At 43.7% G+C, this 21,683-nt stretch overlaps 11 protein-coding genes across 11 annotated transcripts; 7 read left to right on the top strand and 4 right to left on the bottom strand.

The window, feature by feature from the left end:
* Positions 1–46: 46 nt before the first annotated feature.
* Positions 47–1,359, bottom strand: BYT42DRAFT_597582 (mitochondrial carrier domain-containing protein; the record flags this gene model as incomplete). The annotated part of the gene is made up of 4 exons (XM_051570947.1): positions 1,127–1,359; positions 572–1,053; positions 216–497; positions 47–119 (listed from the first exon to the last, which is right to left on the bottom strand). Exons 1-4 carry the CDS (start codon positions 1,268–1,270, stop codon positions 47–49), a joined length of 981 nt encoding a protein of 326 aa, XP_051426700.1. The 5' UTR covers positions 1,271–1,359.
* Positions 1,360–1,657: 298 nt separating this feature from the next.
* Positions 1,658–2,089, top strand: BYT42DRAFT_251168 (uncharacterized protein). The gene has a single exon (XM_051562706.1). The coding sequence runs from the start codon at positions 1,693–1,695 to the stop codon at positions 1,957–1,959; it is 267 nt and encodes an 88-aa protein (XP_051426699.1). The 5' UTR covers positions 1,658–1,692; the 3' UTR covers positions 1,960–2,089.
* On the bottom strand, positions 1,898–4,458 carry BYT42DRAFT_561621 (uncharacterized protein). Its single transcript, XM_051567387.1, has 6 exons — positions 4,112–4,458; positions 3,848–4,030; positions 3,657–3,762; positions 3,124–3,564; positions 2,810–3,061; positions 1,898–2,750 (listed from the first exon to the last, which is right to left on the bottom strand). The coding sequence occupies exons 1-6, from the start codon at positions 4,283–4,285 to the stop codon at positions 2,221–2,223; spliced, it is 1,686 nt and encodes a 561-aa protein (XP_051426698.1). The 5' UTR covers positions 4,286–4,458; the 3' UTR covers positions 1,898–2,220.
* Positions 4,459–5,281: 823 nt separating this feature from the next.
* BYT42DRAFT_561619 (uncharacterized protein) lies at positions 5,282–5,954 on the top strand. Its single transcript, XM_051567386.1, has 2 exons — positions 5,282–5,470; positions 5,541–5,954. Exons 1-2 carry the CDS (start codon positions 5,331–5,333, stop codon positions 5,686–5,688), a joined length of 288 nt encoding a protein of 95 aa, XP_051426697.1. The 5' UTR covers positions 5,282–5,330; the 3' UTR covers positions 5,689–5,954.
* A 1,635-nt stretch (positions 5,955–7,589) lies between these two features.
* On the top strand, positions 7,590–8,707 carry BYT42DRAFT_251064 (Asx homology domain-containing protein). The gene is made up of 4 exons (XM_051562705.1): positions 7,590–7,828; positions 7,890–8,204; positions 8,270–8,328; positions 8,388–8,707. Exons 1-4 carry the CDS (start codon positions 7,628–7,630, stop codon positions 8,410–8,412), a joined length of 600 nt encoding a protein of 199 aa, XP_051426696.1. The 5' UTR covers positions 7,590–7,627; the 3' UTR covers positions 8,413–8,707.
* A 295-nt stretch (positions 8,708–9,002) lies between these two features.
* BYT42DRAFT_544103 (uncharacterized protein) lies at positions 9,003–11,930 on the top strand (the record flags this gene model as incomplete). The annotated part of the gene is made up of 8 exons (XM_051565738.1): positions 9,003–9,636; positions 9,705–9,808; positions 9,878–9,973; positions 10,040–10,259; positions 10,330–10,701; positions 10,762–10,851; positions 10,932–11,147; positions 11,218–11,930. 8 exons carry the CDS (start codon positions 9,003–9,005, stop codon positions 11,928–11,930), a joined length of 2,445 nt encoding a protein of 814 aa, XP_051426695.1.
* Positions 11,931–12,397: 467 nt separating this feature from the next.
* On the top strand, positions 12,398–14,227 carry BYT42DRAFT_561611 (HAD-like domain-containing protein). Its single transcript, XM_051567385.1, has 10 exons — positions 12,398–12,642; positions 12,704–12,732; positions 12,794–12,832; positions 12,896–12,983; positions 13,058–13,179; positions 13,244–13,340; positions 13,402–13,468; positions 13,536–13,645; positions 13,709–13,717; positions 13,782–14,227. The coding sequence occupies exons 1-10, from the start codon at positions 12,511–12,513 to the stop codon at positions 14,181–14,183; spliced, it is 1,095 nt and encodes a 364-aa protein (XP_051426694.1). The 5' UTR covers positions 12,398–12,510; the 3' UTR covers positions 14,184–14,227.
* Positions 14,228–16,295, bottom strand: BYT42DRAFT_511527 (WD40-repeat-containing domain protein). The gene is made up of 6 exons (XM_051565158.1): positions 15,966–16,295; positions 15,786–15,898; positions 15,569–15,710; positions 15,279–15,493; positions 14,877–15,220; positions 14,228–14,789 (listed from the first exon to the last, which is right to left on the bottom strand). The coding sequence occupies exons 1-6, from the start codon at positions 16,252–16,254 to the stop codon at positions 14,360–14,362; spliced, it is 1,533 nt and encodes a 510-aa protein (XP_051426693.1). The 5' UTR covers positions 16,255–16,295; the 3' UTR covers positions 14,228–14,359.
* A 97-nt stretch (positions 16,296–16,392) lies between these two features.
* Positions 16,393–17,953, top strand: BYT42DRAFT_561604 (WD40-repeat-containing domain protein). The gene is made up of 7 exons (XM_051567384.1): positions 16,393–16,576; positions 16,646–16,765; positions 16,842–16,978; positions 17,043–17,089; positions 17,151–17,379; positions 17,435–17,618; positions 17,680–17,953. Exons 1-7 carry the CDS (start codon positions 16,461–16,463, stop codon positions 17,834–17,836), a joined length of 990 nt encoding a protein of 329 aa, XP_051426692.1. The 5' UTR covers positions 16,393–16,460; the 3' UTR covers positions 17,837–17,953.
* On the top strand, positions 17,954–18,573 carry BYT42DRAFT_561600 (uncharacterized protein). Its single transcript, XM_051567383.1, has 2 exons — positions 17,954–18,283; positions 18,358–18,573. The coding sequence occupies exons 1-2, from the start codon at positions 18,065–18,067 to the stop codon at positions 18,421–18,423; spliced, it is 285 nt and encodes a 94-aa protein (XP_051426691.1). The 5' UTR covers positions 17,954–18,064; the 3' UTR covers positions 18,424–18,573.
* BYT42DRAFT_561599 (uncharacterized protein) lies at positions 18,574–21,453 on the bottom strand. The gene is made up of 7 exons (XM_051567382.1): positions 20,868–21,453; positions 20,614–20,778; positions 20,247–20,545; positions 19,931–20,144; positions 19,137–19,873; positions 18,966–19,077; positions 18,574–18,893 (listed from the first exon to the last, which is right to left on the bottom strand). The coding sequence occupies exons 1-7, from the start codon at positions 21,304–21,306 to the stop codon at positions 18,721–18,723; spliced, it is 2,139 nt and encodes a 712-aa protein (XP_051426690.1). The 5' UTR covers positions 21,307–21,453; the 3' UTR covers positions 18,574–18,720.
* Positions 21,454–21,683: the final 230 nt, after the last annotated feature.

Here is a 21,683-nt window from a genome sequence, read left to right as displayed (position 1 = left end):
GGTAATGGGATCATGGTCGGAATGTATTTATTATGTGATGATGATTTTACTTTTGGATCTTGGCAATTTCAACACCACCAGTAGCACCCAGCATGCGTTTAATGTCACCATAGATAGCACTAGTAAAAAAAAAAAAAAAAAAAAAAAAAAAAATCAAGAACGTTTAGTTCACGAGATATTCATCGATAAGACCGACTGTTTTTTTTTCAACTTACAATTGACCGGCGGTGAGGGATGCCACCATGACAATACGAGGACCGAGACCCAAGAAGAGACCCTTGACACCCAATTGACCAGCCAAGGTAACAAGTCGTGATGTAATAGATTGACCAGCGACACCTCTCTGCTTGTTCATCTTGGACAGCAAGGTATCGGCAGGTTGGGAGATAATAGCGGCGGCAGTACCGGCGATAATACCAGCACCCAAGTTGACGCAAGTCATGGTACCAGCGGATAATTGATCCTTGGGTGTAGACATGGATTGAAGGATCTTTTCACTACAAACACAACCAAAACATTAGGCGTTACAAAGTTACAAATGATGCAATGGACTGAAAGTCTTGATACATACGCTGCCTTTTCATAGACGACGAACTTGGCCATAGTGTAAGGAACTTGCTTGAAGAGGATGGGACCGAAACCAGCATAGAAGCCCTGAAGGACACCTTCTTCCTTCAACAAACGGCCAAAGCCGCTAACCAAACCTTTAGCGAAATCAGGTTGAGACACCAAACGAATACGGGTAGCTTCAAGCGGACAAAGAGCCACATCAGCAAAGAATTCAGCAATGGCTGCCGAACCGAGATAGATGGCGGTACGGTTTTCAGTGGCCTTTTCCACGCCGACCATATCGATGAACGTCTTTTTCCAGAATTCGTAACCACCGAATTTGAATGCACCCTGCAAAAAGTAACCAGCAGCAGTAGGACCCAAACCAGTCAACAAGGCCCCCGCACCCTCCTTGGCGGCGACTTGTCGGAAACCAGCAATCATACCCTTGTTATACACTTCAGGAGACAATTGCATTCGGGTTTTCACAACGTCCACAGGCGTCTAACAGTCAATTTCGTTAATACCTCGTCCAGACGCAACCGTAATGATCAAAAAAGGAGAAAGTCGCATTTACCAAGGCACCGTGGGTAATACCGCAGGACAATGCACCGGCCAAAGCGAAACGGGAGTATAAATCAACACCCTGTGGAGGCTTTTCCGACTCAGTAACGGATGGAACAAAGAATTGTTTCTTCAGAACTTCAGTGGATGGGAACATTGTCTATACGATGTTAAATAAATAAAATAAAAAAGAAAAAGTCTATGTGTGTAAAAGTAGATAAGAAAATGATGTATTTAAAAAAAAAAAGAAAGAGAAACGAACGGCCAACCCGATATTTGTAATATGATTCATACAGTTTTCGTGCTCCGGCGCTTGCTAATGCTTTTCGCCGCTTGGACAACGACGTAATGGTAAATGCGATCGTCGTTCCGATTGGATGAACAACGAGGCATAATTATTCAAAAAAGGAAACCGTACTAAGGAACAATGGCGGAGTTGGGATCATTGACGTCTTCACCTGAGACATCGTTCCTCGATAGTTCACCGGCCTTTGGAACAAACTTGTGACGATAATGACTTAGGCCAAATACTGGTGCTCACCAACTGACGGATGAAAAAAGTCCTTGTATACAATCATAATGGATGATGGAAACAAAGCATGTTGCTCATTAGTTGCAAAATCATCCAGTACTACGTCATGGGCGTTCATCTTTAGCTGTTGGACCCTTCTTGGTCTCAACCTTGCTAAATCTTTTAGTCTCAAGGTGATCGAGCCCACATATAAACCCAGTTACAGTAAATCCATTCTTCTGCCTGGTGTACTCTCTCTCCTTTATCAAAACAGTTCGGCAATGTTTTTGAACCCCTTGTTACTTCTGTATATTCACATCATGGATCTTGACTAGAATTCCCAACCCTGACGCTTTATTTACAATAACAAAGACAATGAATCCAGCTCTCCTCGGTTTTTGACGATGGTTTCCTTGGTTTCAAGGAACAGACCGTACTGGGATTTCCTCGTGATATCCGCCACCATCACATCAAAACTCATGGTACGAACGATGATCAGGGGACCTTCGAAGGATTTGCCATGAGTGGATGAAAAAAGAAATAAATAATATGATTTATATCTTTCAGGTGCTATGTACAAAAACCTAAAACAACGTTTAATCCATCGCTCTGTGGCGTGCACTACTACGTGGAACCGCTCCAAACAAGGCTTCTGTTTCGTCATTAAAGGTATTTTCGGCCAGAATGTGGGGTGGGATCATAGGTCCGTTATCCCTATCTTCCGAATCATCCGCGTCATCTTCAAACGTTCGGCTGTTACGCGCAGTTCGTCGAAGTTTCTCAACCGCTTCACGACGCGATTCCGGTTCCCAAGTCATCAGTGTTTTGGTATCCAGGGATTTGCCGCCAACCGCGCTTCTAAAGGAGCGCGCTGACGGCATAAGACTCATGGCCGCAATGGATTTGCGGCGTCGGTCCATGCTGGGGTATGCCAAGTGTCCTTCTTCTCCTATCAAAGAAAATCCGTGATTGATGGAACGCGCTGATTGTGGCGTCTTTTGATAAACGCTGGTCGGGTCGTAATCAGATGGGTTCACCGTATTCTTCTCAAACATGGCTGGTAACTGATCTGGGTAGCTGATGGCAATCGGGACAGAAGTAGCATAATTCGACGTATTTGCGTCATCTAGCCCCGGTATCATCGTCAGTCACTGAAAAAGACATAAAAAGAAGACAATGCTCTACCTTCAAAACTGGCTTCTTCGTCCTCTGGTAATGGCTCATCTTGGTGTAGGTATTTGCTATTTCTGGGTGATTTAAAAGATGAGCGCCTTCGTTGATCAAAATCTTTGGGTGCAAGGTAACGTTCATCAGGCGATGAATCCTGCTGCTGTTGTTCTTTTTTCGCTTGGTCATCGCCTTGATCGCTCTGGATTTCTTCATCTAGATGGAACATTTCTTCATTATCGCTGTCTGATTGGTCACTGTGGTCCTCATCTACATTAAAATGATTTAGAGAACAGGACTTATGCACCGAAAAACAAGAGTTAGTTGCTTACTGTCACTGCGTTCATCCCATCGCTCCTCTTGCATTCTGGGCTGACTACTGGAAGCAGGCATCGAAAATGATGTATCCAAAGCAAAACTTGCTCTTCGCAAAGGCGATGACGAGGCACTCATTTGCGACTTGAGGTTGGATGTTTTGGATTTCTCCTGGGCGATGAATCGAACATGTCCGTCTTTCTGTGTCTCATTTGTTTCCTTGACGCGTCGCTCAAGCTGTTCTTCATCCACGGACCGTGACGCTTCCAAAATGCTCTGCCACAGAACCATTCGATCGTGCTTTGACTTTTGACGTGCGCGATCCAGTTGAAGTTCCTGTTCTTTTTTAAATTGCTCAATTCGAATATTCGTATCCTGCTCCAATTTATCGAGTGACTGTTCCAGCACTTGGCACAGCTGTTTGTGTTGAGAGAAAAGATCACCAGGGATGTGGTCCTCTATGAAAAAAAGGCGCCACGACATGCTCGTGAGGTTGGCCAAACTGCCCAACGGATCTCTCTTCCCCCCTCCCTCACGGCAAAACACTTACGGTCAGCTGAATCCATATTGACTGGAGGGATATTGGAATTCAACAAGATTCCAAATGTTTTTGAATAGTTGCTGCGCTTTTTGATGTTGTCAATTTCTTGTCCAAACTACCACGCCAAGGGGAGATTAGTTATGCCGAAAGGAAACAGTGGATCCCATGGTGGGGCGTTCCGTATCTGCTTTTTGACTCACCACACAGCCGTCATGGATAATAAGTTGATCACCTGGTTTACTTAAAATAGACGTATCGGCAGGGTAACCGGAGCGCGCGGAAGGTCGTTGAACTGAATAAACATCTCGTGTGGTACAGTTGAGACAGCAAATCGTGAGCCATGAGTCCGACAACGCCCGACTTCGTACAAGTGTATTATATTGCTATAGACAAAAAAGTTTTCCCCCCCATGCGAATCAATACCTGTCTCACAAGTCACTCATGAGCCCCATTGATATACTTACGATAACAACGCCTCCCATGCCAACGGCAAACTGCCACCCTTTGAGTGGAGGTTCGGTCAGTTGAACGAACACTTCCTGACGAGCCGCGGTGTGTCGTTCTACGGTTTCTTTACTGGCCAGATGAACCTTCACATTAAGGCAAGCGCAAGCATACACCACATGGCCAGACATCATATATAGCGGAGGAAGAGAAAAGAGATCAAAAATAGCGCAATGAGCAGATGATAATGTGAAAAATGCCTGGAGTGATGACGACGGGTGAAGTGCATTTTTTGTTGGTCGCTTTTTCTCTGTGAGGGCACGCTGAGTCTGAAGTGTTTCCCGGGCCTTTTTTCATTTGTTTCTCAGCCCCCACCTGCTGTTAAAATGGGGAAACCCATATTCGCTCTGCTCTGGTGAAATTCACTACACACTGTAAACTATGAAATACGTCCAACATCATTTACATTGTATATGTGAGACTTCTTGGCTCTGTTGAAGTAAATACGCAGAACAAACGACGCTTTTCGTTGACAGTCGCTCGTAATTTGGGCTTTTCTTTTTTAATACACTGTAATCTGAATATGACCAGAAAACAGATCTATTGGGAAATCATGCATTTCATCATATCCTGCCAAAACACCAATTGCCTATAAGGGATGAACATGATCGAATGCTTTACAATCCGATAGCTCGATCAGAATTTATATTTGCGCATTGATTGATCAAACCCGTTTCCATGGCATATTCATGCTATTTGTTTCTATTTTATTTGCCTATAATCCAATGCTTTGGATCAACTGTAATATAACAAGCATCTATCATTTGTGTTTCGGCCTAGAATACTCGCTACAGGGCGCTAAAATGCTTATAATTATCAGCACTCGGGATTGTACCTTGTGGTTAAAATGGCTGTGGTCGTTATTATGGTGATTTTGCCATATGCAGAAAGACGAGTCTTTCGGATCAACAGTGGTGGAATTGGTTCATTCATTTACCAAAATGGTATTTTTGTATACCGCCAACAGTATAAGTCTCGAGCATTTCTTGGATTAAGTGGGCAATCACGGTGGATGGGATATGCGACAATTGACCAGAAAAAGCAAAAATGAAAGGCCATCCAATCATATGAAAAAAAAAAAAAAAGTTATTTGCTCAACGCTGTTTAAAAAAAGCTCGGCTTTTTGTACTGCATCTTGCAAAGGGAAAACCACCGTTGTGTCCGAGTCGGCTTCATATCATGGAAGATAGAGCTTTCTTGTCCGATAATGACGATGACGCTATTGAATTTGCAACCTACGTAGAAAGTGACGACGACGACGAGGATCCTTACTTCATGCCGGTGCATAAAAAGAAGTCAAGCACTCTTTCTTTCAGCAGGTGAGAGAATCTGTGCTTGCATGCACTGCTCAGCTTAGCTAATCTCCGTATCCATGCCAATGTATGTTAGATTGTCATGTTCTCCGGTACAATTGTTGCGATTTGTCGTTCCAGCCATCTGTATCGTTATCATTGTCGCCTACACCATTGTTATTGCGGTGCTTACTAACAAAAAACGAATTGTCGTGACACCGGGCAATATCACCTTTGGCGGTTGACCCTATTCAGAGAATGTGATATGGATACATCTTTCCCTCTTCCCTTTTTTTTTTACCGAGCTCTATACCATTGTACACTTTTTCTTCCTAAATATATTCCTTTGTAAATTATTGAAGAACCTTTTTCGTCAGTTATCATAAAAAACTTCAGTGTATTTATTTTTCAGCAATGTTTTCGTGTAGAGTATACTAATCAATGGATGGTAAAGCCTACAGGACCACCATAAAAGGGAATCTATCATCCATAGCAGCAATAAAGATCCTACCATTTTTTTTAACATGTACGCCGATTCAAAAAGTTCCACACTGGGTTACGATACTTGTATACTTGCTGATATCTATTAGCTACAAACCTATAGTCAAACAACCGAACAAACAAATAGTTTTGATAACAGCTGGTAAAAACGGCCTTGAAAGGAATATTTCTCTCTAAAAGCTGCTCATTTATGGGTCATTGGCTTTATCAATCCATTTGTTTGTGAAACTCCTGTACAAGCCCTGGCAAAATTTTCTGTAATCCCAATAAATTTGTTGACTTCTCTAATGTCTTTTTCATCTTTCAGTTCATTTTTCTCAGTAAATAAAGGTTGCAATTAAATCATAATGTATTTAGCTATTCTTAGTCAAATAAATTGCAAGGAAGCAAAAATCATGACTTGATCCTTTATTGGCGGGAGTGAGGGTAGGATCTCCCTCATACATATTTGATCTTGTAGAATGCCTGCATAATCCTGGTGGGAAAATGCGCTGAAACTGACGACTTTGTTCATCAAAAAGAAGAGGCCATCTTCATTAGGATGAATTCTATTTTCAATAAAGTGTATAATACGAGTTGAAAGATAGTTTAACGAGCCATGCATTACGTCTGTACCAAAGTTATGTGCACCTGGTGTATCCCATCAGCCAACATAAGAACACTTGAATAAAGACACCCTGATCGATCTCTCTAACATTATCTGAGACCTTACTTCATGCAGCTATTTCATGCGATGAGGCTACACTCTCTAATCAAAGGATGAATATGACATGGAGCGATGAGAAAAGACACATGGCGTCTTTTTTCCTGCTTCATTATTAAACAGTAAAGGTTTTAGCTACAGTACGAGGGATCCCCTCTTTTTTCATGTTTATAAAAGCCGACGCATCTTCCATCCATTTTATTTCCTCTTCATCGCACATCTATTTCTTTTTTCTTGCGCAAAACCATCCATCCATCGCGCCATACATTTTTTTTATTGCTTATTGTTATCAATATTTGCTCAAATCACCTATCTTGTACGTATACTCATGATGACGACAACTGTGCTATCAACGACTGAACCTCCACCAATAGCTCAAGTGGCCTTTCTTTTTTGAATGTTATGCTGAATCACTCACTTGCTTTGTGTGCTTTTACTGTGTAGTTTAAATAACTGACGAACAAAGCCCATGCCTTGGTGGTCTGCGGTGGCGGCTCCCACAGTGTAGTGACGACAGTTTTTTTGTAAGTGAAAACAAGGAAGAGTAAGTGTGGCTTGTCCTAATGCATCCATCTTTTTTTTTGTATGTCTTTGTCCTTTGGTTTTCTCTCTTATTTGATTCCTTAAAACAACATTACCTTGCCTCTTTTGAAAAAATTTACTCAGATTTTTTCAATTAAACTGTACCTTGGCAGCTCGCTTGGTATTTCTAACGTGGTGACTTAAAATATAACAGCTACCGATTCGGTTTTGAAAAATGGAAGTCCAGAGTAGATCGTGTCTCGACGGGTGTTCAGATCAAGCGACAAGTGCTTGACAGCTTGGATTGGCGGTGGAATGGGGTTGAGCCAGAAAAAATACGGTGACAAAGGGTGCTCGTCACAGGACTGCTTTGTTGGCCCGCATGGATTTCTGAAAAAGGGGTTGGCCCCACTGACGGTGGCGTTCTTCTTCTTCACTGCTATTAACTTTTTTCACTTATGGATCCTTCCGCTGCTGCTACATCGACCGGCCCAACGAGGGTGTCTACCCGTACACGCAAACCGACAATCGTCAATACCAATACTGCTGAACAGCCAAAGCCCGCCAAACGCGCGCCAAAGAAACCACGCGTGAATAAGCGATCATACGAATACTTGGTGCAAAATCCCGATAGTCTTCTCATCGAAGCAGATATGAAGGTAGATCTTTGGAATCCCAAGTCTCACTGATACGGACTTGACTCATTTCCAAGTGCTTTAGAAAATACTCCCAGAAGTATTTGACTTGTTGCCACAAGAAGACAAGGATGAACTATGCGCTCTTTTACCCCCGTGTGATCGTGCCTACCGCGACCCAATGAATAATATTATTGAGCCGAAGAATCTCGAAGAAGCGATCAGACTTGGAATGAATGAACAGCTGACCTTGACCATATCACCATCCTTCCTGAAACCGGCACGTATGGCCTTTTGGTATGCCATGGAAGGTTGGCAAGAAATGTTGGCGGCAGGCAATTTTATGCCTATAGATCCGGCGTTATGTGAAGAAATCAAAGACGAAGATTTACCATGGAAGGTACTCGATTACCCCATGAGATATATTGACCTTTTTTATATTGATTCTTAACGGGTTGGAGTTAGGATGATGAATTTGAACTGTATTGGGGCGAACGTTTGGAACGAGATAAAAAGCTCAAGCGGTAAGCGAATCGGCGATTGGGAGGTGGATCTGTAAATCTAATCATTCTTTCTACAAAAGCAAATCTGCAAAAAAGGCCAAGTAGAAAGACATCATGGTGTGCCAAAAAACCGAAACAATCGCTTGTTGAACCAATCTAGAACATATTTTTTTCAGCTCCTGCACATGTCATACATTATATCCCATCATTTCTCTTCAGCATATTCCTACCCTTTGGTTGTTTTCCCGCCGCGGTTTCCCCCATCCCTCTTTCTTTTTCTCCTCATTGTCTGGTTTATAACACACACATACACACCCCGCTCCCAATCGGAAATGCATGACTAAAAGAAACAAACGCTTGATACAAAGATATGACAACAGAATCCATCATCGAGGGAAAACGCATATGCACCAAAAAAAGGATTCGATGCAATTGTTCTCGTCAAGTCATCGTGCGAACATTAGCAGTGACTGAACTCATTTTTCCAAATACTGATTTCACATATGCAAGCTGATGTAGAATATATTTCAGCATGGACAAAAATATTGGATCATTTTGTTTCACGGACGTTGATCGATGAACGCATTCTGTCGAAATTCTGCCTCCGCATTAAAATTCCGTGGCGTCAAATTTCTTTATTCCCTCTCCCCCCCAATTCCACATATAAAAAGTAGCCTTTCTTTCTCCACAGCCTCATGTCCAGTAATCGGCGTATGCATTCCAATACTATTTCTGGCGAGCGACCGCCAGTCATTGATACTTCATTACGACCCACCAATCTGCGGCGAAACTCCGATGGTTCGCCGGGATTACCGCCTCCTATCGAAATCTCAGCACCGACCCCCATCACACCATTCTCGGGCAACTCGGTGGGTATCCTGTCGCTCGACCATTTTCCTGATCGTGATCAAACACAAAGTGAAGGCGCCGTGAGTAACGACAAGACCGGTATTCCTCCTGCTCGGATCCAGTCGCCTTTGCACACTCCCGAGGCGGCTCCAGAAACGCTACCGACGCTCACACTGACTCCCAAGCCAGCCGTTCCTTCATCTCGGTCTCGAGGTTCGAGTACGTCGACGCAACACACTATCGATGCTGGTTCTCAGTTGGAGAAATCAGACAGTCAGCAATTGAGTGTGCAACGCCGTCCTCCGGGTCATCGTGGTTCCGATGCCACGGAAGATCAAGGCAATGTATCGGATGGTGGACTTTCCACAACCGCTGGCAGCGTTGCCGGTGCATGCGGTCTCGATGTAGCCAACGTCAAACGCAACAGCGATTTTCATGCTCTTTTCCGAAGTGTACCAGAAGATGAAATGTTAATTGAAGGTAATTAGATGCGGGTGGTGGTCGAGGCAATGCGATCGAAAAATCTAACTCGGTTTTTTTGTTTGTAGATTTTGGTTGCGCATTACAAAAGGACATTTTATTGCAAGGCCGATTATATATTTCTGAGAACCACTTGTGCTTCAATGCCAATATTTTTGGCTGGGTTACCAATGTAAGCGTCAATCAAAACTGGGCTACGAGGATCCAGAAAAAAAAACGCTAACGAGGTGAATGGATCTAGCTTGTCATTGCTTTCACCGATATTGTGGACATTGAAAAACGTACCACGGCCATTTTCATTCCCAATGCAATTCAAGTTTCCACACTTCACGCTAAAGTAAGTCAGATCGACGGGAGATATTTTACCGATTTTCCACGCAGCTTACCTAATAATGCCAAATAGCACTTTTTTGCCTCTTTCCTTTCCCGAGACCAAGCCTACGATTTGATGGTGGATGTTTGGCGCTATGTCCGGCCCATTGGTCATCGCCATCACAGACACGATGCTAGTGTAGCCGACGATGACCAGAACAGTGAAGCATCCGATTCCAGTGATACCAGCGACGGTTCGTTTACCGATGATTCAGATATGACCGATATTTCTGGGGATGAGGAAGACCTTGGTAAGTAACAAAATGTGAAATGGCCACAACTCAAAAAGAAAGACCAGCATTGCTTAAGAAGTTGATTTAGACAAAACGGCGACGCATGAACGACAGCCATCTCTTACGTCGCTACCCCTTCCGGAGCATGGCAAGACGGCTTCCGCAGAGGCCTTGAGAAGACGCGCACAATCCGAAGCTGTGCGACCGAATGCTGCGGTATTGGAACATGCGACAAAGACGGCCGCCCCGCCACCCACGCCTGCAAAAACGGCCCAAGATCCCGCCAAGCCCATCGAACAAGTTCATGAAAAGACAGAATGTGGCTGCTCCAAAAATGGTGGTCACTTCCCCAACCAAGTCATGGATGAAACGTATCAAGGAAGCTTGGAAATCATGTATAATCTGTTGTATAACAGTGATTTTACTCACAAATTCTTGACGGAAGATGAAAAGTGTCTTGGTAAGTGCCGTCAACATGCCATCCAAATGATCTGGAGACTAACACTTGCGAAATGTGCAGAGGTGGATATGGGTAACTGGCAAAAAGGAGAAGGAACAGTACAATATACGCGCGAGTCCTCCTATATCAAGCCTCTCAATGGCTCTATTGGTAAGATTTCTTTATTCTTTCGTTAACAAACAGCTGTATAAATCTAATCTGAACCATTTTACAATTTTTCGCATCGACAGGTCCGAAACAGACCAAATGTCTGTTGAAAGATGAAGTGTTGGAATACGATTTGCAAAAATGCATCTCATTGATCACCACAACGCAGACGCCTGATGTCCCTTCCGGCAGTTCCTTTAGCGTGAAAACTCGTGTTTGCTTCACTTGGGCTGGCAAAAGCAAAGTGCGAATGGTGGTGACTGTTTTGGTCGATTTTACAAAGTCATCCTGGTTAAAATGTAAGTTGAATGGAGATGGAGTTTTGGGTAGATTGGCCGTCTAATGTCGTTTTTCTCTTGATACCTACAGCCACGATTGAAAAAGCATCGATTGATGGACAACAGACTCACTACAAAAATCTGAATGCCGCCATTCGTAAATATATCACTGCGCATCCGGGCGAGTTTGGTGTCGTCGTGCATAAATCTCGAGCAGAAAAGCACAGAGTTAAGCGAAAGCGTCGTCACCGCAAGGAAGAAAAGGTGGAAGCCGAGAAGCCCAAAGAAGTGGAACCGCCAAAGTCTGCTTTGCAACGTACCGTGGGATGTGTTGCCACTATAGCGGGCAACGGCCTTGGCTGGTGCATTGAACATGCCGCGATTCCATCCACCGCCCAATTATCGGCACTTTGCCTTGTCCTTATGGTGATTGCCAATATTTTCATTGCGGTGAAAATGGCCGATGTGGAACATCAATTGGAACAATGGAGTGCCAAAACGGTGGCCCCTGCGGATGGATGGGCAGCGTTGGCAAACGCACTACAACGTGAACCGATAAGAAGCGAAGAAAAGGAACTGTGGGATTGGTTGAGCCAACTCGATCCGGAAGCGAAAACCGCGCTCATGAACCAACCGACTTTATCCCCCGAACCTTTGCTGTCTAACGATGCCTCCAAAAGTAAAAGAAAACTGGATGATCACATGGAAGAACTAGCCAAAATGATCGAACGCGCTCAACAGAATATTGACCAAGTCAACCACGCCGTAAGCCAACAACGAGAAAAGATGAACGCAGACCTGTAGATATATTAGCTTGCCCTCTCTCTCTCCATCTCTCTCTCTCTCTCTTTTCTATTCATTCCTTTTCTATTCAGGCCATATTTATTGATCTGTGCATAAGTGTATTTTTAAAAATATTGACATCAAAATGTATCTATAAAATAAACCCGTGTAAGAAGTACATGAGCAGACTCCTTGAGTAAACCAACAGCCGTCACCCCCGGATTCCCTTGGACTACTGCCTCAGGTCTCCCGATGACACCAGTTCAACGTTTCGCACGGCTGAACTGGCACCGTGAAAAAAGGATGAATTTTTGTGCTGAAGGCATGATTTAGAAAGAAGAATTAAGATTATATCATAACTACTGTAAATACTCATGCCTTTGTCTGCAAATCATATTTATAATATACAATGGGAGCACTAATGTTACCTACTTGTTTCTTTTCTTGTCATGGTCGGTTATCGCCGTCCTTCCCAGGTGGCGGACCTCTGGCCTCTGGTTAAAAGGATCTCTTTTCCATTTTCCATCTCCGCGAATGTCTTAATTTTTTTTTTCTGAATAAAGTAGAATTTCCAAGTCTACTTTATTCAACCCAGTTCGTCATGGTGCTATTAGCTCGTTCATTGTTGGCACGATCCTACGGATTGCCAACACTAGTCACTCGTGGCATTGCAACCACCTCCAAGTCACGTAAATACGCTTTTGCTTTCGATATTGACGGAGTACTGATCAAGGTACTGGAGCCTCGAGGCAACATGTCACCCGTCACTCTCGATGGACTAACTCGATTGGCAGGGCTCGAAAAAAATTCACGAAGCTCAACAGTAAGCGCAGTACTATGAAGGGGTTCACAAGTTGAATAATTAACGATCCGTATCTATGCAGAGCTTTGAAGCTTCTGAATGGCGATAACGCTGCCAATAGGTATGTTATATTTTGAGACGTCAGTGTGCTAAACCTACTGACTCATTTTGCTTTTTATTGCAGACGGGTTCCTTTTGTGCTGCTCACCAATGGTGGCGGTGTCACAGAAGCCGAAAAAGCAGAACAAATTAGCCAACTCTTGGATATCGAGGTAAACCAATTGCGTCGAGAGAAACGAACTTAGACGTGCCCCCGCGGTACTCAATACGGAGGAACTGGATTTAGATTTTACCAGAGCAAGTGATTGTGTCACATTCACCTATGCAAGCATTAGCGAAAGAATACGAAAATAAGCGAGTGTTGATTGTTGGAGGAAAAGGTCGCAAATGCTATGAAGTGGCGAAAGGGTAAGGGTTCACCGAGATCAGCCACGGGAAATAAAGTTTGCATGGTTGATCCTTCGTTGTCCAGATACGGGTTCAAGTACGTCGTAACCCCTGATGATGTCCATAACTGGCAAATGTCTTCATGGCCATACTCGTTACCTAACCCTTCCGCATTGACCGAGGTATAATAAGACTTTTTTGCAAAACGAACGACCCGATCTTAACGGATGATCAACACCTTAGTCTGCCATCAATGATTTCTCCAAAACACCTATCCATGCGGTGATGATGTTTCACGATTCTCGCGACTGTAAAGTAACAGCCATGTGAAATAACAAGACGAATTGAGCACTCAACAACAAAAACCTTATCTGTAGGGGGTCGCGATATGCAGATTATGATTGACGCTCTGTTAGCCAAGGATGGTGTCTTGGGGACTCTGAAAACCGATTTCTCGGTTCAAGACGTGCCATTGTATTTCTCTAATGTAAGTTATTTGACGTGAGGAAACAGTTTGGGAATCAACTGTACTCATTTTGCTTCATTATAGAATGATCTCGTAAGTGAAATATTTGACAAGACACAGAGAGAATGATGCGTATGCTGATGATATACCCAAAAAGATCTGGAGCAACGATTTCCCGACCCCGCGTTTAGGACAAGGTTCATTCAAGACGTCCCTTGAAAGCGTGTATCATGCTTATACCGGACACAAGTTAAAATCGGTATCGTACGGTAAACCACATGCGGCTACCTACAAATTTGCCGAAGATGTGCTTATGGGTTTATTGCCTCGTTTTACGGGTGAGAAAACAAGAAAAGATCTTCACGTCTATGCTGTAGGCGATAATCCGGCCGCGGACATCAAAGGCGCCAATGCCTATGGTTGGTCCAGTATCCTTGTTCGCACGGGAGTCTTCCAAGGCACCGGCAATTCAGCCGCCTATCCTGCCACCAAAGTGTGTAACCATGTGCAGGATGCCGTAGAATGGGCTATCATGCAGGAAGAGTCGCGCAAAGATTAGATTCGACCAAATAAATCTTTTTATCATTTCTATAGACGAAACAAATAATTTCAATGATGATTAAAAATCCATCGACCGCTTTCTTTTGGAGAGTGAGATCAATTTATTGTTTTGTCAAGATGTATGGAATGATGTAGATCAGTCTATGAACCGATTAATGATGGATAAAACTAGTATTATACAGGCACATTCTCGATTGGATGGGATGATTTTTTGATGGGGAGTTCTACGACCTTTGCGCAGTTCTTGCTTCCTTTCACCCTCAACCACCGTCCTAACCGTAATTCTTGGCCAACGCCAATAACGAGGATCGTTCGTTTGGAAGGAAACGTGGTTTTGATTTGTAAGCTGTTGACGACGCCTTGAACGGGGATTTGGGCAATCTGTTGAAATGATTTATTGTCTGCAGCCAGTTTCCACACGCGTACAAAGCCATCCCATGATCCAGATACAAAAACGTCAGAGTATCTTATGCATGCCAAGGCGGTAATCCAGTAAGGTGTATCGATATCTCCCTCCGACTCACTGTGGGTGGTGTTAAGACCGTGAGCCGCTGATAACGAAAACAGAGGTTTCTTGCGATTGATATCCCACAATGATATAGCACTAACAACAACAAAGCAACCAGGAAAAAAAATCAGTTTGATCGTTCCTGCAATGGTCCTAATTAAGGAAAGTTTCGTCCCAACTTACCCACTGTCGCCACCTGTGACGAATATATCTTCATCAATCTGTGCAACACAATCAAGCGATCCTTCCGCGTACAAAATGCGCTCACTGCCATCGGCATCTTTGGTGGTAACTCCTCCTCTGTAAACCAACTGTGATTCCTCCACAATTTTCCATAATCGCGCGGTTTTATCACGTCCTCCGGTCGTCATACAGCGTTCTCGGCTAAGGGTATCGATAGCAGTGATTTGGTCTTGATGGCCAAACAACGTTTCAATATAAGCACGTTCGTCCACGTTCCATAATTTGATAGTACGATCGTGCGATGCAGAATATAATTGATTGGAGCCTTTGCGGAACGCCAAGCCCTACAACGGAATCATGTCAGTCCCTGTTCATCACCAAATTCTTTTTTGAATCACTTACAGATACAGCATCTTTATGCAGACTAAACGTAGCAATATGTGTATTATCCTTGACCGACCATATATTGATAAGTTTATCACGACCACCACTTGCCAGATATTGATGATCGCTGCTTAGCGCCAGCGCAAGAATATCCTGAGTGTGACCAATATAATCTTTGGCTCCTTTTCGTCCACCGGGAAAAGTGTGCAATTTCTTCAGGGTCGTTGTGTCGTCTAAAGGATCGCACCGCAAAAAAAGGGGTAAGAACCGCTGTTTTCTTGACAATGTTCACAGATCGAGTAACTTACATTTGATAATGGAGCCATCTTTGGATGCCGTATAGAAAAATTGACCATTATCAGCCAATACAACGGCCGTTACTGTCTGGTTATTGCCGCGTCCGAGGCGACATGAACGAATCTTTGTATCATCAATTGATGTGAAATCAAACTAATTGGATGGAGATAACAAACCCGTCAGTTTCCCATGTCGACACCCGCGCAGTTTCTGTTGTTGTTAACTCACCTTGTCGGCAATACGTCGATGAATCTTTCCAGCGGCTTCATCGTCATCTTTTTTCAATCGCTCGGCAATCAAGTCTCTATCGAGATCGGCCGCGTCGAATCCACCGAGATCCTCTATAGAATAGACAATTACTACACTGCGGGGATCACGATCGCGAATGCATCTGATGCAAGGACTTACCGTCCATATCATGCTGAATCTTATCCAAATAGGCTTTGGCAAGACGGACTCGCTTTTCGGCAGCTGTCTCTTCAATTTCTTCTTCCGAAGATTCAGCTTCACTGGCTTCGAGATTCATGTCGGCAAGTGTGCTTGGACCGTCGGCCTCGTCGTCGCTTTCATCTTTCTTTTTCGGTGCTCGACGGGGCTTTGCAGTAGTGGCATTACCAGCCACTGTATTTTTGGTTCTATCACTGGGTTGATTGGAACGCTTGCGTTTACGTGTGCTGGCAAAAAAGGAATCCTGCATGGTGAAAAGGACAGTGAAGGATGGGAAAGTTGAAGGCCGAGTGGGTGGGTGATATTGGGCCTTTTTTTTTCTTTGGGTTTTTTTTAAAAGCCAGCTTCTAACAAGAGACAAGCCACCTCAAAGTCACGATCAATTCACCTTCGAGCCAAAAAAAAGACAATTTAAATTCCGCGTTTCCTGCTGCTTTTCCTATTGCTGCTTGTCCAATGGCAACTTCGTCCACTGCACCACCACCGCCCACGCCTTCCTATATTTTCCGAGGTCATACGGCTGCAGTTAACTCTGTTCGTTTTTTTGATCATAATAAATATTTTGTCTCTGGGTAAATTGAGTCAAACTTTAGTTGCCTTTGTCCCTATTTCCCAAGATCTAAGTTGATCGATCATGTTAGAGACGCGGATGGGGTCATCTTTGTATGGAAACTACGCACGCGTCGGCCCGTCCTGACATGGAAAGCACATGAAGAGAGTTGCCTTTCAGTGAATCTCATCGGCAATGACAAGCTTCTCAGGCAAGCCAATAACAAGTTTGCGTTCTTCTGCCGCGCGGGGGGGGATCTAATACAATATAATATGATCATATGATAGCCAAGGGAGGGACAACAGCATTCATGTTTGGCAACTGCCTTGTTTGGAAACTGATTCCAAAGAAATACCAAAGAAACTATCCACCATCGTCTATGACTCTCTCAATTTCTGTAAGCTTTGTGTATGTAATATAAAAGGTGAGTCGATCAAATGTTACGCACAGGCCACGACTGTCATGCTTACTTAACTTGCGCGTGTCAGATAATGATACCCTTCTCTGTTTTCCATCCCTTGGTGATACTTCGTTGGTATGACGAAAAAGATAAATTACAGATATTATGACTTGGGACTCATCACAACGTCCAACAGGTTGACATTTATAGCTTGCAAGAGCAACGCTGGATCATCCGCGGTATTGGTAACGCCGATGCGGAGGACAAGAAAGCGGCAACAGGCATTTGTATGGCCGTGCGAATATTGCTGTTGGAAGACACTGTACACATTGTATCAGGTTACGAGGACGGATCCGTAGTTCTATGGCGGATTAAAGAGAACAACGTCCAATGCATCTGGCGAAACAAATATCATAAAGAACCAGGTTTGTACGATGTATCGCCGTTTCAGGTCCACCATCCTAACATTCCCATGATCAGTGTTAGATCTTGCAGTGGATCCATTGAAATCCTTTATCTACTCGACTTCTGCTGATAACCAAGTTATCCGCCATGACGTTCATAGTGGAAAACATCACATCGTACCCACAAAAAAGTCGGGCGTAGCTGCAGTGGCTATACGCGAAGATAATAAGATTCTTGCCACCGCTGGATACGACGGCAAGTAAGTTTGAAAACGTAGCATTATTTTATTACTTTCCTCCCCATATTGAAACGGTTCCCAGGATTCGTATTTTCTCCATCAAGTCGCAGAAACCCTTGGCAGTATTATCCTACCATCAGGATAGCGTCTATGCGCTCGATTTTGCCGAACTAACCAAAGAACATTACATGCTTTCCGGAGGCAAAGATAATCGTATCGCCCTGTGGTCGATCTATTGAATTTTTTATCCGTCATCACCATTGTACTTTTACCTTGTCAGCACAACTTGGTCTGCATTGGCAATTTCGCTATTCACATATAAAGAAACAAAGAAATACATTATATGATATCCCACTTGCTCATCATTTCCTGACGTCCGCAGACAAAAGAGATTTTTATTTCCTTTTCATCACGTGTGATTAAAAAAATTTTGATCTGCCGGTTTTGATAGAGACGTTGAATTTGCGATGGATGATAGTGATCAACCGCTTACAATAGGAGCGGCAGCTTGGCATGCGAGACGTGCGGCATGGCGAACCCCATCCACTACCGAAGCACCCACCAATTTCGCAACAGAGTCTACGGCATGGTTACAAGATCTTCCAAGAGAGGCCCAACTGAATATATACCAACATCTGGTCAATGAACGTCGACAATTGAATCAACCATTGCCCTTGGAGATTGTGGTAAGCTCTACGACTTTTGATAAAAGCCGTCAATTATAAATGCCAGTGAGGTCTAAGGTATTTCGGCAATATAGGTAAAAGTCCTCGTCACAGGATGGAAAGAGAATGGCACTTGGCCCAACTCCACCCACGGCGCTTGATCATCGTAACCACGTGACAACTGCATTTCCCTTTCTTTTTTTTTTTATTTATCCTTCCATTATTCCTCTTAAACTAGATGTCAGAGTTTGAGCTGCTTCATTTAGCAATGATAGTTTTGTACTTTGTTTTATAAATATGTGGTTTTTCTTCATGAAATGATAATAATACGTTTATTCAACGGGAGCAAGTCGGGGGAGGGGAGTTTGGGTCTGTGAGTACCTGGATACCGATTTCAATAACCTATGGCAAAACAATACAACAAGGATAAAATTGGGGTGAAAGATTCAGGTAGTGCCTCAAAAGTAGGATCGTTGGACTTGAGGCTCGCTCTGTTGTGGTGCCTTGCATTGCTCTTCCACGTTAAGAAGCACAGCATTGCCATTACCAAAGTAAGCAAGCTCTTTGCAAGTGGTAGTGGTTTGTCGATACAAACGTTCCAAGCAGGACGTAGCGGGAAGATTTTGAAACGCTAAAACGCAAAAAAGCAATGGCAGTTTAGCATTTTTCGGTCATTGTAAAAGACCTGGGAAAGGACGCTTACCAAGAATAGCCGTGTTCACATTGGTCGCGAGGCTATCGAGGCACGATTTATCGAGTAGATAAGCTACGGGACATGTAGTTGGTTCTGGGTACGCCAATAACGAGAAAACATCCTTGCAGATAATATCGTTATTTTGACACGGTTGGCCAAACATGATGCGGTAATAGTTACCACTAATTTATGCTGAATATGGGATCGTTCATCTTTGCTGTACTCGTTCTTCAGCTCTTGACCGTATTTCATGATACGCTTCATAAGGAAGGCTAAATCAGGTCCCATTTCCACACTGTCGTCTTCTTCGTCTTCTTCGTCGAGAGCCAAATCGTAGCTGACGTGGCTGTGGCTGGAAAAAATACTGCTGCTGCTGTTACTGTATCTGTTACCCCTTCCTGAGAGTCGACGAGATCCTCGACCATACATCATATCATCGGTTTCGGTGATATCGAATGATTGGTAAGTTGGCGAGACAGAAAACGCATGAAACCCGTGGTTTCCGGTGGGGGAGGAGGAAGCAGCCACTTCCGCCCAACTTAAGCGCCTTCCCGACGCACGAACAGGCACCGGTAATGTCGGTGACGATGATAATAACGGCTGCATCGACGGTCTGTATTCGCTCGGCGAAAAATCGTCGTCATCAAAGCTGCTGCTTCGCCGACTGCTGGTGCTGCTTACATGATCATCGTCTTCAAACGTTATGGTGGTGTCAATCGAATTGGAACGGCGAGACAAACTGCGTTGCTGGCGTTCGACATGGCTATATTCCCGCATCAATTCTACAAACTCTTGGCACTTTAGCTCAAAAAGCAGGTCTGTTTCGGTCGTATCACGTGTCAAGATTCCGGGGTAGTGCTTATCTAAAGTCTGCACAGCTTCGGCAATGTTTCCCTGAATAATGGAGCGACGAATCTCTGTGAAATAATCGTATGGTTAAAATTTTTGAATTAATGCGCTGCGGCATCACTTACGCTGTCGAATTTCCATATCTTGTAAGCCGGGAGTATTGTGTGTGATTGTTTTATTGGCAGCGTATTGAGCATTTTTGATCATCGCCAATGCTGTGCCGGTATATCCATGATGGATAAGGTAGGAAATAATGAGAGTGTCGCAAAGGCTATATCCGTTGTCGAGGCTAACGGACGACGTTGGTTCAACTTTTTCCCACAAGGCCGCTTTTTGATCCTAAATACATTGCAATGAGTAATAAAAAAATCAGCAAGAGTATTTTAACGAACCGATTCGATTGGATTTTTTATTATTATTATTATTATTATTTATATTTACCTTGATATATTGGGTGATATCAAACGTAAAAGGACTTTGCCCAAAGTTGGCAGTAATACGCTCGCCTACTGTACGTAGTCCCACGCATGGGTATAATGTGACCGATGTATCGATGCCGGTAAATGCTGTGCCTAAAAAGCTTCCGTTTTTTGTATAAAAGGCAGACCGTGTGGCAAAATTGACTCCACAACCTATGACATCGCCAGTGGTGAAGCAAGGGCCGTAGATTTTCCCGGTACCGGATCCTGCAAAGGAGTGACCATCATCGCCATGGTAACCGTACGAATTCTTATCCCATCCTAGTCGATTTTATATCTCTTAAAATTGAATGTTGTTACGGGTATCAATCAAATGTAGTCAGTCCTACCAGGTAATCGTTCGAGTTTATTCGATCCGCCACAGAATCCAGTGCCAATGTAACCGTCGTCTCCTTTTGACAACACCATTATTTCAAAGTAATATATTCCGCACTGAGGTCGCATAGGGAAATTGGTTCGTACGGAAGCTGCATGGGCCTCCGTTTTACCAGGTCCTTTTTTTTTTTTTGTTGCTCAATCGTTAGATGTGCATGTCAACAGAAGCTTTTCCATTATCAACATTCAGGAGGGTGGTATGGCTTACCAACATAGGACAATGTGAGCCCATTTTTATCAATTTCAATATGACGCGATTTATCTTTGGAATTCCAAAAGCAAGGCAATCGCAAGTCTATATTCTCGAGATTGGTCCTCTCTTCTATTAGCAAATCTTGGAGTGTGGTGGAACGGAATAAAGCCGACTTGGGAGGTGACGTTGGAGGACTAGAGGCATCGGTTTTGAATTCACAGCGCCTGTTGACGAGAAACGCGTACTGCTCCAAAGCCAGACCCGCATACAAGGTATTTTTGAGATACGACGGATATTTAGGCGGCACTAAAGGCGGAGGCAATTTTTGAGAGGATTGACGCTTTCTTTGGAATGAGTGGTGCAAAGGCAGAGATTGCAGAGGAGGAAATGCCGACGAGTAAGAGGAATGGGTGGTGGAAGAGTGGGAATCGGTTGAAATAGTTTGAAACGCCATGACGAGAAGAAAAAGCGAAAAGTTTACATTCGAGTCAACGTGAGACTTTAATGCAAACCAAGGCACGTGGTGTCACTTCGTCACCTCATACTTATGCTCGAAGTTTTCTCATCGGAAACCGAAAAGTAAAAGAAACTCGATTCGTGATTGGTTCACTTTTGCCCCAGATCAAAATGCTTCTGCACTCGCCTTGCATGCACACTTCTTTTTTGGCGCCATCATCCCTGTTTACAAAAACCCAGGACGACAGTCTTTTGCAAACATGCAATGGCTAATCATCAGCATAATAGGCTTTCTAGTAATGCGACTAATACGTCCTCTTGTTTCTTTAAATATACAACTGCAAGTTATCAACTCGCTGCCACTTTCATCGTAAT

This window comes from Radiomyces spectabilis, assembly GCF_025331425.1.
Source record: "Radiomyces spectabilis strain NRRL 2753 chromosome Unknown BYT42scaffold_3, whole genome shotgun sequence".
In the NCBI taxonomy this organism is placed as follows: domain Eukaryota; kingdom Fungi; phylum Mucoromycota; class Mucoromycetes; order Mucorales; family Radiomycetaceae; genus Radiomyces; species Radiomyces spectabilis.
This window is presented reverse-complemented; position numbering and strand designations above follow the sequence as displayed.

Excerpts from the sequence above, each read along its gene's own strand:
- BYT42DRAFT_561619 (XM_051567386.1), top strand. The coding sequence starts at position 5,331 with ATGGAAGATAGAGCTTTCTTGTCCGATAATGACGATGACGCTATTGAA. Across the intron at positions 5,471-5,540 it reads AGCACTCTTTCTTTCAGCAG|ATTGTCATGTTCTCCGGTAC; the intron begins GTGAGAGAATCT and ends AATGTATGTTAG.
- BYT42DRAFT_561600 (XM_051567383.1), top strand. The coding sequence starts at position 18,065 with ATGGATGATAGTGATCAACCGCTTACAATAGGAGCGGCAGCTTGGCAT. Across the intron at positions 18,284-18,357 it reads CATTGCCCTTGGAGATTGTG|GTAAAAGTCCTCGTCACAGG; the intron begins GTAAGCTCTACG and ends TCGGCAATATAG.
- BYT42DRAFT_251168 (XM_051562706.1), top strand. The coding sequence starts at position 1,693 with ATGGATGATGGAAACAAAGCATGTTGCTCATTAGTTGCAAAATCATCC.
- BYT42DRAFT_561621 (XM_051567387.1), bottom strand. The coding sequence starts at position 4,285 with ATGATGTCTGGCCATGTGGTGTATGCTTGCGCTTGCCTTAATGTGAAG. Across the intron at positions 4,031-4,111 it reads GCATGGGAGGCGTTGTTATC|CAATATAATACACTTGTACG; the intron begins GTAAGTATATCA and ends TTTTGTCTATAG. Across the intron at positions 2,751-2,809 it reads CGAAGAAGCCAGTTTTGAAG|ATGACGCAAATACGTCGAAT; the intron begins GTAGAGCATTGT and ends TACCGGGGCTAG.
- BYT42DRAFT_251064 (XM_051562705.1), top strand. The coding sequence starts at position 7,628 with ATGGATCCTTCCGCTGCTGCTACATCGACCGGCCCAACGAGGGTGTCT. Across the intron at positions 8,205-8,269 it reads ACGAAGATTTACCATGGAAG|GATGATGAATTTGAACTGTA; the intron begins GTACTCGATTAC and ends GGTTGGAGTTAG. Across the intron at positions 8,329-8,387 it reads CGAGATAAAAAGCTCAAGCG|CAAATCTGCAAAAAAGGCCA; the intron begins GTAAGCGAATCG and ends TTTCTACAAAAG.
- BYT42DRAFT_561611 (XM_051567385.1), top strand. The coding sequence starts at position 12,511 with ATGGTGCTATTAGCTCGTTCATTGTTGGCACGATCCTACGGATTGCCA. Across the intron at positions 12,643-12,703 it reads TTGACGGAGTACTGATCAAG|GGCTCGAAAAAAATTCACGA; the intron begins GTACTGGAGCCT and ends CTCGATTGGCAG. Across the intron at positions 12,733-12,793 it reads AAAATTCACGAAGCTCAACA|AGCTTTGAAGCTTCTGAATG; the intron begins GTAAGCGCAGTA and ends GTATCTATGCAG.
- BYT42DRAFT_511527 (XM_051565158.1), bottom strand. The coding sequence starts at position 16,254 with ATGCAGGATTCCTTTTTTGCCAGCACACGTAAACGCAAGCGTTCCAAT. Across the intron at positions 15,899-15,965 it reads GATTCAGCATGATATGGACG|AGGATCTCGGTGGATTCGAC; the intron begins GTAAGTCCTTGC and ends TCTATTCTATAG. Across the intron at positions 15,494-15,568 it reads AGATGGCTCCATTATCAAAT|ACGACACAACGACCCTGAAG; the intron begins GTAAGTTACTCG and ends GCGATCCTTTAG.
- BYT42DRAFT_561599 (XM_051567382.1), bottom strand. The coding sequence starts at position 21,306 with ATGGCGTTTCAAACTATTTCAACCGATTCCCACTCTTCCACCACCCAT. Across the intron at positions 20,145-20,246 it reads ATATCACCCAATATATCAAG|GATCAAAAAGCGGCCTTGTG; the intron begins GTAAATATAAAT and ends CAATGTATTTAG. Across the intron at positions 19,078-19,136 it reads ATATTCAGCATAAATTAGTG|GATGTTTTCTCGTTATTGGC; the intron begins GTAACTATTACC and ends ATTATCTGCAAG.
- BYT42DRAFT_561604 (XM_051567384.1), top strand. The coding sequence starts at position 16,461 with ATGGCAACTTCGTCCACTGCACCACCACCGCCCACGCCTTCCTATATT. Across the intron at positions 16,766-16,841 it reads GGCAATGACAAGCTTCTCAG|CCAAGGGAGGGACAACAGCA; the intron begins GCAAGCCAATAA and ends ATCATATGATAG. Across the intron at positions 17,619-17,679 it reads ACCGCTGGATACGACGGCAA|GATTCGTATTTTCTCCATCA; the intron begins GTAAGTTTGAAA and ends AACGGTTCCCAG.